General features: G+C 41.0%; 1 protein-coding gene across 1 annotated transcript; it reads right to left on the bottom strand.

The window, feature by feature from the left end:
• Nucleotides 1-1,095: 1,095 nt before the first annotated feature.
• EIF4A3 (eukaryotic translation initiation factor 4A3) lies at nucleotides 1,096-13,388 on the bottom strand. The gene is made up of 12 exons (XM_072140706.1): nucleotides 13,038-13,388; nucleotides 7,934-8,006; nucleotides 6,617-6,683; nucleotides 5,860-5,922; nucleotides 5,605-5,737; nucleotides 5,427-5,507; nucleotides 4,842-4,983; nucleotides 4,551-4,689; nucleotides 3,363-3,478; nucleotides 2,915-3,022; nucleotides 2,205-2,332; nucleotides 1,096-1,314 (listed from the first exon to the last, which is right to left on the bottom strand). The coding sequence occupies exons 1-12, from the start codon at nucleotides 13,216-13,218 to the stop codon at nucleotides 1,298-1,300; spliced, it is 1,248 nt and encodes a 415-aa protein (XP_071996807.1). The 5' UTR covers nucleotides 13,219-13,388; the 3' UTR covers nucleotides 1,096-1,297.
• Nucleotides 13,389-13,662: the final 274 nt, after the last annotated feature.

The raw sequence follows: 13,662 nt of genomic DNA, 5'->3' as shown, positions 1-13,662 counted from the left end.
AATTATACATTGGGCTTCTTCAAAATATGTTTAACTACAATATACTTACAGTACATTCTTACATAACTGCATTCTGTAGGTTTGTCCTTAAACTGAATTTCTACATAAATTGGAACTGATAACTCCAGACAAAGCATTTTTTTTTATCACTGTGACAATAGTAGTTTATAGAAATATTTAGCTTTTTAGGATGCAATGATAACCAATAAGCTTCACTGCAGATCCCTTTGATAACTCTTCCAGTTGATCATATGAAGCTGGGGATGAAGAACAGTAAATTACCAGCATCCAGAGAGCTTCAGAGGTCAGTTTGTTAACTAGGGAGGGGGGGTCAGTAAGTCAGAGAATACTTATATAATGGAACTTTAAATTAACAACAGTGCGGTCTCCTTAAATGGTTTCACTGTGATTGTTCACCACTTGTGAGATTACCAACAAAATTTCAGCTGTCATAGTATATACTATACAGTATATTTTTATTGTCACTGGATGTCTACTCGGCTTTCTATCCTATTCCATTTAAAAAAAAAAAAAAATAATAATAATCTCTTAACATTTGCCCCTTTCATTGTTCCTAAAATGTCCCCTTATCCAGCTTACTCTCTACTGTGATTAGAAAGGATCTACAGACATCTGACTGCATAACAAACCATATGATCTACCTTGACACAGCTCCAGACCCATCACAGCGGTCAGGATTAGCCCTCAACTAAATTTTGCCAATGCCCAAGGAAAAAAAAAAAAGCTACTTATCAAACTTAAGTCCTATTTAAAAGGGAAAAAGGAACCAGCCAAGACAAAGGGCTATTAAGGAATCCTTTTCAGTGCCTCACACTTAACGGGAATCTATGGACAGGTGTCTGCGGAAGCTGTGGACAGTAATATATTGGTGCCAGTAAGAATACCACTCCGATGACAAATCCCAATATCCTCATAGTGCCTTTGTCAATAAGCCAAGTGTGATCTTAGTGCAACATCTAGTAAAATGAATATTTAGTGACATTTATCCACTTTGACCAAATATTTGTAGACCACATGGGGGCTCAATTTTCAAACAGTATTGTCAAGACATTGTTGGCAAGAATCAGACCAAGGTTGGGGGGTTTGTATTTTTATTGAAAATTCACCAAATGTATTTACAGTGGTTTACAATGGGATGCCCGGTTCATTGTACTGAAGCATTAAATAAAAAGGTAAAAAGACCATAACAGTAAAATCTGCTCCACAAATGATATCTGACCAAAAATAAAAGACGTTGGTTGTTCCATATAATCCTTCTATACAGATAATCTGCTCTTCAAATCAGATCGGCAACTGTGGGGGAAAAAAAACAGCATTAATATAAAATATATAAAGTACCGTATATACTCTAGTACAGTGATGGCGAACCTTTTAGAGATCGAGTGCCCAAAATGAGACCCAAAAACACTAGCTTTTCCCAAAGTGCCAACACGGCAATTTAGTCAGTAACCAACTTATTGCTAGCAGAATCCAATCCGACCCTGTCCACACATTTTCACTCCTCAGACAGGAACAATCAGCACAGGATGGGTCACAGGGTACTACTTGGACTGCCTGAGACTGCAGGAAGATGCCATGTCTGGCAAACTCTGTGCCTGGGAGACAGCCCGAGTGCCCACAGAGAGGGCTCAGAGTGCCATCTCTGGCACCAGTGCCATAGGTTCGCCACCACTGCTCTAGTATAAGCCGACCATATTATAAGCCGAGGCTCCTACTTATTGAGCGAATATAAGCCAAGGGTTGGAAATTAATTGGTCACAGCCTCCCCAGGTATATAGCTTTTCAGGCCCTTGCTCCCAGTATATAGTTAGCCCGCATTGCCACAGCCACAGTTTGCCCAGGTCATTTGCATAATTTCATCCAGCAGCGGCAGGTCCGAGTCCCGGTGCAGCACTGACATCACAGCTTGCGCACCAGACCGTGACACGGACCTGCCGCTGCTGGATGAATCACAGAGAAGATCCCCGGGGGTCATCGCAAAGGAGAGTTTTGACTTTTATCTTTGGACTCAAGTATAAGTATAGTTTGGGACAAAAAAAATGTGCTGAAAAACCTCGGCTTATAAAGTATAAAATACTGTCCGCCTTGTACACAGGCTTGTAACAAGCCCTTTCTAGTTAACACCGGTGATATGGCAGACACGATACAGGAAGCTGGATAGATTTTGCTGAGGCGATACGTACCATTCATGGGCATTTCATCAATCTGAGTAGAGTAGTACTGCTCAATGTCTCGTAAGATACGGATGTCATCATTCTTCACAAAGTTGATGGCAACACCTTTTCTCCCGTAACGTCCTGAACGACCAATTCTGTGGAAATGCAAATAAATAAAATTGTGGAAGAAAATCCCAGACAATCAATTAAAAGGACATCTACCACCAGGATGAAGGATTGTAAACCAAACAGAGTGCATTCCATCTGGCAGGATCTGCTCTTCAAGCTTTTTATGCCCTTAAAAGCATTAAAAAGAGAGAAAATAAGCCCAAGGGGCTCCAGACTGCATTAACACCTATGGAGCCCAGACCCCCGCAGGGTCATTTGCATAATTTCTAAAAAAATTTTAAATAAAAACCAGGGCATAAGAAGCTAAAAGAGCAGATCTTACAAGAGGGGGCACACACTAGAATGTCCATGCGCTTGGGTTATAACCCTTCATCCTGGTGGTAGAGTTCCTTTAAATGTACAATAAGTGACGATTCTATCCTTCTAAGATGCCATCAATATCTGATTAGGAGGCAAGACACCCAAGCCCCCACACCTATACAAGACACGGAACCATCTGCTACTATACATTGTTCCCAAACTGCTGCTGATCAGGACAGAATATGGGAGATGACCACACAGACCAGATATTGAAAACAAACGGTTAATGGTAATGAAGGGTAACGTACCTGTGGATATACAACTCTCTGTTGTTGGGAAGGTCGTAGTTAATGATAAGAGAAACCTGTGGTACATCTAAACCTCTTGCCCACACATCAGTAGAAATCAGTACTCGACTGCAAAACAAAATAGGAACTTGTGAGGTTATTGGTTTATATGATTACACCTATACAATCTGTCATCTCTTGTATATAAAAGTGAATAGGCAGAAACATACAAAAAATCATACAGGTTAAACATGCAACTCCAACACTAATAAGGTCACACCCTCTCGTCTGGCGATTCTGGATCCTCCCCTGCAGTCATAGATTACACAAGCATTTGGGGCACTAAATAAGACTATGCAGTTCTTTCTATCAACAGTTCAACTAATTATTTACTTCCATCGATATAGATTGACACAGCATTGACCAGTGATCACCACAAGATGAGGGAATTTCAGGATCATACACATACCTGGCACCTGACCGAAATTCCTTCATAATGGACTCCCTTTCTTTCTGGGGCATGTCACCATGCATTGAAGACACTGTGAAGTTGGCCTCCCTCATTTTCTCTGTTAACCAATCAACCTAAATAGAAGACAAAACAGTTTGAGGACAAGACCAGAAGAGTGCGACACAGCTAAGGTAATAATTACCCAGGGACTCTCTAAATATAGCCAGCAATTTCTGTCAAACTGGTGTTCAATATTACTTTTATACTCTCACATTCATTATAACATGGAATATTACATAGCTTATTAAGAAATACAACTATACGACTTATTTGCCTATAAATCTGCACAAACGACTTAATATTACACAAACACACAAAATCAGCAGCATCGGAAGTAAGGTGCAAGCAAAACATATGCCCAGCTAAAACCATCTTAAAGAGAACCCGTCATGCAAAATAACCCCCCTAAACCAAATATATTGTCATAAACTGCCATTAGAGAGCATTGCCTCTATCCCTTCATTGTCCCTCTACATGCCTGTAAACCTAAGCAATGAGGTCCTAAACCTGTATGCAAATGACCTGTGAAATGTCCAATGAAGCATTAGCATATTCAAGCTGTCCACTCTATTCATGAGTGGGAGGCACAGCCACACCCCCAGTGCTTGACTGACAGCCTGTATAATGATGTGAGGCTGTATAATGATGTGATTCCTGGTGCTGGTGGCCACGCCCCCTGCAGCCTGTGTGTGCATTTGTGTGTGTATATAGGAGAGATACAGCAGCTCCAGGCAGCCATGTTACAGCAGAACATGTCAGATTCATGTGTAGCTGATGTCTGTGTCTCTCACATGTGTATTAGGAGGATGCAGCATGTCAGCAGATGCAGCACACACACACTAGCCATGCTTTACTATACATTACACACAGACATGAGCAGGGGGAGGAGAGGGGAGGGGGAACAGGGGTGACATCACTGCCTCTGACCATGTGACCAGCCTCATTTACATGATAAAAACTAGATGATCTTACAATGAATAATGTATGAAATAACTAGATAAAGACTGGGATGGGATCCTTGTGAGCTGCTCCAACAGGTAGAGGTGACAGGACTAGTGACACAGACCTGATGACAGGTGTCCTTTAAGCTATTTTGATTTTTCAACTCCACAAATAATGGCTACAGAACAAGCCATGTGCTTGTACCTTTCTTTTGGTGTTGCAGAAGATCACAGCCTGTGTAATGGTGAGTGTATCATACAAGTCACATAATGTGTCAAATTTCCATTCTTCCCGCTCCACGGCCACAAAAAATTGCTTAATGCCTTCCAGCGTCAACTCATCACTGTAAAGAGAGAAAGTCCAATTAAACTGCAGCTTATACATGAGCAATGCAACATGGTAGATGTTCACAGGTTAATGTATGAAAAGCTAAATCCATCAAAAGTGGCAAGTATCTCTAAGCAATGGGAATGAAGATTTCAGCTTAGCACTTACCGTTTCACAAGAATACGGATGGGATCAGTCATGAACTTATTGGTCATTTCCAGAATTTCATGTGGCAGTGTGGCACTGATCAGACACACCTGTGTAGCGGGTGGCAGATACCTGTATACATCATAGATCTGTTCCTTGAAACCTAAAAGGAATAACATTTATAACAATGTTTAAGTGTTCATTAATTCTGTAATACAAGCTGCTCACTGGAGAACATCTCAGAAGCCAGTACAACATATACAAGACTGATCATATTGCTCAATATCTATTTTGTACAGAGCACACATTGGATGATTCTCGCTGTCAGAAACACATCTGTTCCAAAGACCCACATACGTCAATAGGTAAGTCGGGTTCACATACACAGCCAATATTATTAGTCATGAATAAGCCCCTACCAGTTAACAGTGTTTTCAAATAACACATTCCCAGTATCCAGCCTGTAAATGACTCATATCGGAAAAATGCCAATGAGAATGAACAGACAATAGGAGGGTAGACTTGGCAGCAGCTACACCTTGTTTTATTCTCTGAATGGCATTTATACAATATTTTGCTAAAGAATAATAACAGAGCAACACAAACCTTTGTTAAGCATCTCATCAGCTTCATCCAGAACAAGCATTTTAATAGCTCGCGTTCTTAAGCTTCTGCGGCGAATCATATCTGTGGATGATAAAATAGAAATAAGAATGCTAAAAATATCTAAACCCCATGTAAGCAGGCAGGTCTGTACTATGTATTGAACATCCGATATGCTTACCGAAGACACGGCCTGGTGTGCCAGCAACCACATGCTGCCCGTAATCCAGTTTTCTGATATCTTCCCCTACATTAGTTCCTCCAATGCAGGCATGACACTGTACATTCATGTAATCGCCCAAAGCAAGAAGAACCTAAGAAAAGTAGGTGCAACAAAATGACTGTACGCTCACACATCAGGGAGACCTCAAAACTGGTGAAAAGAAAAAACACTATCCACTTTTTCCACTGATTGTTAAGAACAAAATTGTTTTACCTTCTGAATTTGTCCAGCCAATTCTCTAGTCGGAGCCAAAATCAATGCCTGTGTCTCCCGGACCTAAAAAATAATCATTTTAAAGTTGAGGTTAATTCAGATTCCTGATTCAAATCAGCTGATTGCAATCCAACAATATGCAGCTTGTTGGGAGATTGCATTCAGTGAAAAACTTAAGGGTGCTGTCACATGTCGCGTTTACTGCATGCGTTGCTACAGCTGAAGGGAGATTTGCCTAATTAAACAGCTGTTAACGCTTGCATTTACAAAACGCAAGTGTTAACATGTGCGTTAACATCACGGTTGACACATGCGTTTTGCAAATGCAAGTGTTAACAGTTGTTTAATTGAGCAAATCTCCCTTCAGCTGTAGCAATGCGTTTTTAAACGCATGCAGTAAACGCGACGTGTAACCCTAAGTGACAAGGTCTAAACTCTGGTCCAGGTTTGCCGACGTATATGGCCCTATAGCCCACAAGAGATTGTGATGGGATTACTCTCATTGTAAGCTTTCCTGAATGACCAGCCCAAAAGCAGTTCAGTTCCGGTCTCTAAATCGTTCAGGCTGGAAATTCAGGCAAGCTTTACGATGCAGGTAAATGGAATCACATTGGCTCGTGGTCAATAGGCCTATTAATGCTGTTTTCACAAACACAGATCTAAACCATGACCTGAAATTGACCTCCTGCAGCCCTCCAATTACATATTGAGGATAATAAATTATAACTCATCCTAAATAGAATCAAACAAAATTTACCTGAATATCTAAGCACTGAAGGACAGAAACACAAAATGTAGCAGTTTTTCCGGTACCAGACTGTGATCTGCAAGACAAAACCAAAGACAAAAGTCAGAAAAGACTCCAATATTTCAGCAACAAGTCAAGCCTTAAGGGCAAATACAGCCAAATGTCCACAGGGACACAGAACATTCAACATCAGAAACACGGCAACAAAGAAAAATAAAATGTGCTCGTGAATATTACTGCATATTAGACACTGGCAATCATTCTGTGTGTAGGTAGTTCACTCAGTGTCCATTATTCAGTGTGCGTTTCTGCATATTGCAGCAAGATCTTTTCCTGTGCACACAGTTCTACATTTCATACACTTGTGTGGGGACTGGGTCTAAGGGAAAACACTTGTAGAAAACATACTTGACAACCCAATGTAAGTACTGTGTTGTACAAGAGATTTTTTAATGTAAACGTTTTTTTATAATCATTTAAACATATCCTAGAAAAGGGTTAAAAAATCCATGAGCAACAGGCAATGATTTTACATGATTTAATCACTTGCTAAAAAAAATGTGTCTACAATTATCATTATAATGTTTAAAGCCCAATTTACACCTGCATCTCAGTTTCTGCTACACTGTCCATTTAAAGGAAACCTGTCACCACATCTAGTGGTAGGTTCTATTAGAGCCCTAGTAACGATATATCTGACCCCCTTCTTTTAGCTAAAAATTGTTTCCCTCACATCCCCATAAAATCAGAGCAATAAACTTGCCCAGTATTGAGGCATCTATAGAGCAAGTCGAGGGGCGTGGTCTGAGTGACCAGGGTGACACCATCACAGGTCATTTAGCATCTTAACATTAGCAAACTGTACCCCATGCAAAATCGGACCACGTACAAAAAAAAAATCACTGCGTGCCTACATGGACTTGTACTTCTCTTCATGCAGGCTGCTGTGATTTCATGAGATATATGCTTAGTGTACAGTTTGCCAATGTAACAAGGCTAAAAGACCTGCAATGTCACATGACATTAGAGAAAGCAAGGGGAGGAACTGCTGGATTCAGCCCAAGGAGGCCACGCCTACCTCCACTGGCTATAGATAACCATGGATACATGATAAAATTATAAAGTTGAATAAATGGAAATCTGTGGGAAATAATTTTTTGCTAAAAGAAGGGTGTCAGTCAGTTACTAGGGCTCTACTGGAACCCGCCACTATTTGTATTTGTAAAAAATGTGGTTCACTTTGAGAGTTAGCGACAAAATCAGAAGGTGAATGGAAGGCCTTCCCCAACCCCTGTCCCCCCTCCCCCAGTCATATAGGTTACTTACTGTGCAATTACATCTCTTCCTTTTATTATCTGTTTTATCGCCCTCTGTTGGATGGCTGACGGCTTCTCAAACCCTAAAAGATAAAACATGTAATTTGTATAAACAAAAAAATGCATCATACACAAAGACCTCATTATACAAGCTTCATGATACAATCTGATATATGATAGAAAAACATTGCAATGCTGGGATGGGATTAATCTGTATTACATAAATATGACAGGTATCTCATCCCGAAATCTACTACCTGCCCAGCACTGTAATATACCAGGCCTTGGTTTTCCTTTAAAAATATTTTCAGAATGTAAGCCTTTGTGGTCTGGACTCAATCTACTAAAGAAGGTGGATAGAGGTACCACGTGAGGGTAGAGGCTGCTCCTGGTACAATAAGGGTAGAAATGAGTTTTCAGGTTGTAGTTGACTGGGTGGTGGTGATGTAGCAGGTTATAGAATATAAGGACCGCACAAGATGCGCACCAGTCACTTAAAAGGAACTTGTCACTAGAGTGTATATTTCACTGGTGACAGGTCCCTATAGACACTGTACAGTAGATAACAATGGTGTTCTTATGAAATGTTTGGCTTTGTTAGTAACATATGCATTATCCAACTTTACCTGGTCCCTGCCACCATCCGCTGTGAAGGGGGCTGCGTATTTCATATTCTAACATCCGCCTGCTCATTTTTATAATAGATGGACGCAGCGCCCTGCTCTATATGATGCAATCAAAGTACCTCCCACATCCTCCCTGTCCTGAACCACCCCCTAACGATGTCTGCTCATCGCACAAGGAAGTTTTGCGCTTGTGCAGTGAACCTTGTATTGCCGACATGGCAAGTGAGCAGCGATGCAGCTCACTTAACCTCACTGTGCGTGCATCTTTTTACTGTGCATGTTTGCTAGACAATGAGATGCCAGACTCTGTAGTGAGTAGCGTACCACCTCACTGCCAGACTACTATGCGCAGGAAAAGGACACTTTGCAAGCGCAAAATTTTCATTTGCTGTGAGTCAACATCCTCAGGGGGTGGGGCCAGGACAGGGAGGTACTTTGATAGCATAATGCAGAGCGGGGCGCCAAGTCCATCTATTATACAAAAGAGCAGGTGGACGTTAGAATTTGAAACACGCAGCCCCCAAGACTTCACAGCGGATGGTGGCAGGGAGCCAGATAAAGGTGTCCCGAGTTCACCAATACAATAGAAAGATGATGGAGAACTTAGATTCAGGGTCCCCTGAAGAGGAACAATCAGGGTTCCCAGAGAAGATAATACAACAATCTGTCTACACTTTCTTGTTCCTCCTGTAGCCCTGGCAGCCAAGGATGTTGCTCTAAAATGGCGCTGAGCATGGCATGTCCTGGGCTGTATTGGACCTCAGGAGGAAGCCCTGAGTCCTGTCTGGTAAACTCTGATGGCCTGGGTGCCCACAGAAAGGGCTCCGTGCCATAGGTTCACCACCACTGGTCTATAGGAACCCGTCACCAGTGAAAAATACCCTTTGACCGGTTCCCTATAAAACTAGGGAAGAGGAGAACCGACAGAGTAGCAGAACATTGATGAGAGAAATCCTCAGACTGCGGCACCCATTTTGAATTAGCTTCTATTTTGACAATATTTTATGCAGCCAGTCGCCATGTAATACTGCATTCCCCTGAACAATTCCTGGCCGCCCGAAGCTTCCACCATCAAATAATCAGCTAATTGTTTTTTTTGTTTTTTTTTTAGACCACCACCACATTAACCCCTAGGCGCACCACGACGTTATACTACGTCCCCGGGGCTAGATGCTTAGCGCACCGGGACGTAGTATAACGTCTAGCTTCTGGGACCGGCTCACGAACGGAGCCGGTACCAGAAGCAGCGGCTGTCAGCTGTCTATCACAGCTGACACCGCGCTGTAACACCCGCGATCGGAGCCGGCTCCGATCGCGGGTGTTAACCCCTTACACGCCGCGGTCAAGCATGACCGCGGCGTGTAAGGGTGTGCCTGCTGTGGATCGGATCCCCCGCGCCGCTTACCGGGGGATCCGATCCTCTTCCGGGCAGCTCCGAGGACTGGCATGTGCCCCGGAGCTGCCCGGTCTCCATGGCAGCCAGACCCCTTCCGGGTCTGACTGCAAACTGTCTGAGCATGCGCAAGCTTGCTCAGACAGTTTACACTGCTCTACAATAAAATAGTATTGTAGAGCAGTGTATTGAACTTAAACCAGTGATCAGAGCATCACTGGTTTAAGTTCAAGTATGTATAAGTAAAAAAAAATGCAAAAACAGTTAACACTACACATTATAATAAATAAAAAATAAATACATAAAATATAAGCCCCTAAAATGTCACTTTCCCATAAAAAACTTAATAAAGTATAAAAAACATAAAAACACAAAAAAAAACTGCATATTTGGTATTGCCGCGTCCGTAACAATCTGCATAATAAAACAGAATTGTTACTGGACCCGCACGGTAAACGCCGTAGGAAAAAAACGCAAAAAACGTTCCGAAAAAAGATAATTTTTAATTAATACCCTATAAAAAATGCTCTAAAAAGTGATTTTAAAAATTTTATGCACTCTAAAATAAGCCCACTAAAAAGAACAACTGTTCTCGCAAAAAATAAGCCCCTAACCAGATTTGTCAGCCAAAAAATAAAAAAGTTATGCATATGAAAAGATGGTGATGCTAATATGAATAAGATTTTCTCCAAATTAGTTTTTATTCAGTACAATTGAATAAAATACACAAAACCCCCACATATTTGGTATCCCTGCGTCCGTAACAATCTGTATAATAAAACAGAATTGTTATTAGATCCGCAAAGTGAACCCCGTAAAAAACAACCTAAAAAAAACTCTCTCTGAAAAAGATGATTTTTTATTAATGCCCTTTAAAAATGCTCTAAAAAAAGTGATTTTAAAAAGTTACGAAATCTAAAATAAGACCACTAAAAAGAGCTATCATTCTTGCAAAAAATAAGCCCTTAAACAGATTTGTGAGGTGAAAAATAAAAAAGTTATACATATGAAAGACGGTGATGCTAAAATTAACAACAATTTTGCCAAATTACTTTTTATTCAGTAAAAATGGTAAAAAATAAAAAATATATATAAATGAAGTATTTTCATAATCGTGGCGACCCATAGAATAAAAATAATATACTATTTTTATGGTATGGTTAACGGCCAAATAAAAAACACATAAAAATTTTCCTAAAAATTGATGATTTTCATTTCCTCCACCAACAAAGAGTTAATTAAATCTCACCAATTAGCTGTAGATGCCCCAAAATTACATACCAGAAAAGTGCATCTCATGTGGCAAAAGAAATAAGCCCCTATAGGTCCTCATTAAAAAAAAGAAAAAAATTATAGCCTGTACAATGTGACATAGCAAATCTGATCTGGATGGCGCCTCCTTCCCTTCTATGCCCGGCCGTGCGCCCATACAGCAGGTTACCAGCACATATAGAGTATCCGTGTACTCGGGAGAAATTGGGTATCAAACTTTGTGGAGCCTTTTTTAATTTAATCCATTTTAAATGTTTAATTTTCCACCCAAAATGAGTGTATTGTGAAAAAATATTACAATTTGCAGACTGCACCTCCATTTTGTTTTAACCCCTATAAAACACGTAAAGGGTTAACAAACTTCTTAAAAGTAGTTTTTCATACGTTGAGGGGTGTAGTTTCCACAATGGGGTAATTTATGAGTCTTGCTATTATTTAGGCCTCTCAGTGTCAATTAGAAGTTGATCAGGTCCATCTAAGTACGGGTTTTGGCGATTTTACAAAAAATGTGAAAAATGGCACCCAAATTCTGAGCCTCATAACATTCTAGTAAAATATGTGGAATCTTAAAAAACCATGCCAACATAAAGCAGACATTTGGGAAATGTAAGTTATGAATTTATTTGGGTGCTATGACTGTCTGCATCAAAAGTAGAGAATTTAGAACGTTGAAAATAAAGAATTTTTCAAAATTTTTGCCAAATTTTGTTTTTTTTCATAACTAAACGCAAAAGATTTCATCCAAATTTTTAAACTAATTTGAAGTACAATGTGTCACGAGAAAACAATCTCATAGCGTTCCAAAGCTATAACCACTTATAGTGACACAGGTCAGATTTGAAAAATGGGACCGCGTCCTTAAGGCCAAAATAGGCTGTGTCCCCTAGGGGTTAACAGAGTTTGAGAAGATCAACAAACATCCCAATTGTGGCATTGGAATCGCTCTATTAACTGTGTAATGCCTCTGAATTAATAGATTTCAACCCCTGTTCCCATACATGGGGGCTGAGAATTGTGTCAGCAACTGCATAGAAAACAGAGCTGCACATCCTGCCCAAATATCTTGGGATTAACTGATCACAGAGGTTCCCAGTTGTAGGACCACAGTTATGGATCACTTATACCCAATAGTCACTACATGCAATGTTTAGGTTACATTTACACCTACATTCAGTAGGTTCCATAACAAATGCTGAGAAAACAGAGGAATTAAACATGACACTTCTTGATAAAAGGTATTGTCCTAACAAAAAAAACCCTGCCTGCTTTCTTAAAAAACTGCTCCTCTCCTGACTGTAGGTTGTACGTGGTATTGCATCTCTAATGGTTGTTTCAGTGTTTACTGACTACTAGACAAATGTCTGATCTGTAAGTAGAGGAAATGGAATATCCATTTAAGTGGATCCATTCACCTTTCATTCTTAGTTTCTTTTATGCTCATCTTAAATCAAGAGAGTAACGGAAAACAGGTGCGAACTTGGCTTTACATCGGGAACACATGCCACATGTCTGTATTAACAACAAATAGCGCTGAAAACCCATGTGCACAATACCCAATATAGAAACTAAGGCATAAAGAGCAACTCCTCACAGCAGCCAATTAGGTCGCAGCTTTCATATTCCTGATGCCTCTGAAAAATTAAAACTGCGATCCGGTTGGTTACAGTAGTCCACTCCACGCTGCGCATATGCCCAACAAGACGTAGCCTCGGTGTAGACGACGTGTTCGGTATCCAATAACTACAAGGCCCCAACCAGCAGGAAACAGCTCGCGGCGGGAGCAGCGCAGGTCTCAGTATGGCGGGAGAGCCGCTCCTACTCACCATAAGCATAGATGCCCCTGAGCAGGTCTTCCCGCAGCCCCATCGTGTCGAAGGTTGGAGTCACATCCACCTCCTCACTCGTCTCAAACTCCACTTTCGTCATGTCTTCTTCCCTCATGAGCCGCTTACGGCTCGACCCGCTGGTCACCCCGACAACCGCCGCGGCCGCTGCACCCGCCATTACTCCGACAGACTGGAAACCGAAGGCAACGCTGCTGATACACGCCGAGCCACACGAGTGCAGGCCGCCAGCTGCGTCTCCCAGAATCCACCGCGAGCAGCCAGGCGGTTACACACAGAGTACACGTCACGACGTAGCATACGTAACGCGATTACGTCGGGGAAACAACGTGAGCTCGCGATACTTGTGTACAGCCCTAGAAAAAAGTAGGAGAACTTTGCTTCAATAAGCCGTTAGTGAGCGGCCATTTTGTCGAAGTCTTTTCTTTCTTCTTCATAATAATAAAAAATATCTTGATTATTTCCATGCTTGTTTAATTTTTTTTAATTTTTGTTAACTTTATTTTATTTGGGGATGGTTGAATTTTTTTAAACTATATGTTGAATAAAGAAACGTAAGTAGAGCACGTCAGGGTGATTTAGAACACTAACGTAACTACAGGTC

Source organism: Engystomops pustulosus, chromosome 3 (assembly GCF_040894005.1).
Source record: "Engystomops pustulosus chromosome 3, aEngPut4.maternal, whole genome shotgun sequence".
Lineage (NCBI taxonomy): Eukaryota > Metazoa > Chordata > Amphibia > Anura > Leptodactylidae > Engystomops > Engystomops pustulosus.
The sequence above is the reverse complement of the archived record's forward strand: the minus strand, read 5'-3'. Positions and strand labels throughout refer to the sequence as shown.

Coding starts and splice junctions, on each gene's coding strand:
- EIF4A3 (XM_072140706.1), bottom strand. CDS start 13,218: ATGGCGGGTGCAGCGGCCGCGGCGGTTGTCGGGGTGACCAGCGGGTCG. Junction 5,738..5,859: donor TGGCTGGACAAATTCAGAAG/GTAAAACAATTT, acceptor TACTTTTCTTAG/GTTCTTCTTGCTTTGGGCGA. Junction 4,690..4,841: donor ATCCGTATTCTTGTGAAACG/GTAAGTGCTAAG, acceptor CTCTCTTTACAG/TGATGAGTTGACGCTGGAAG.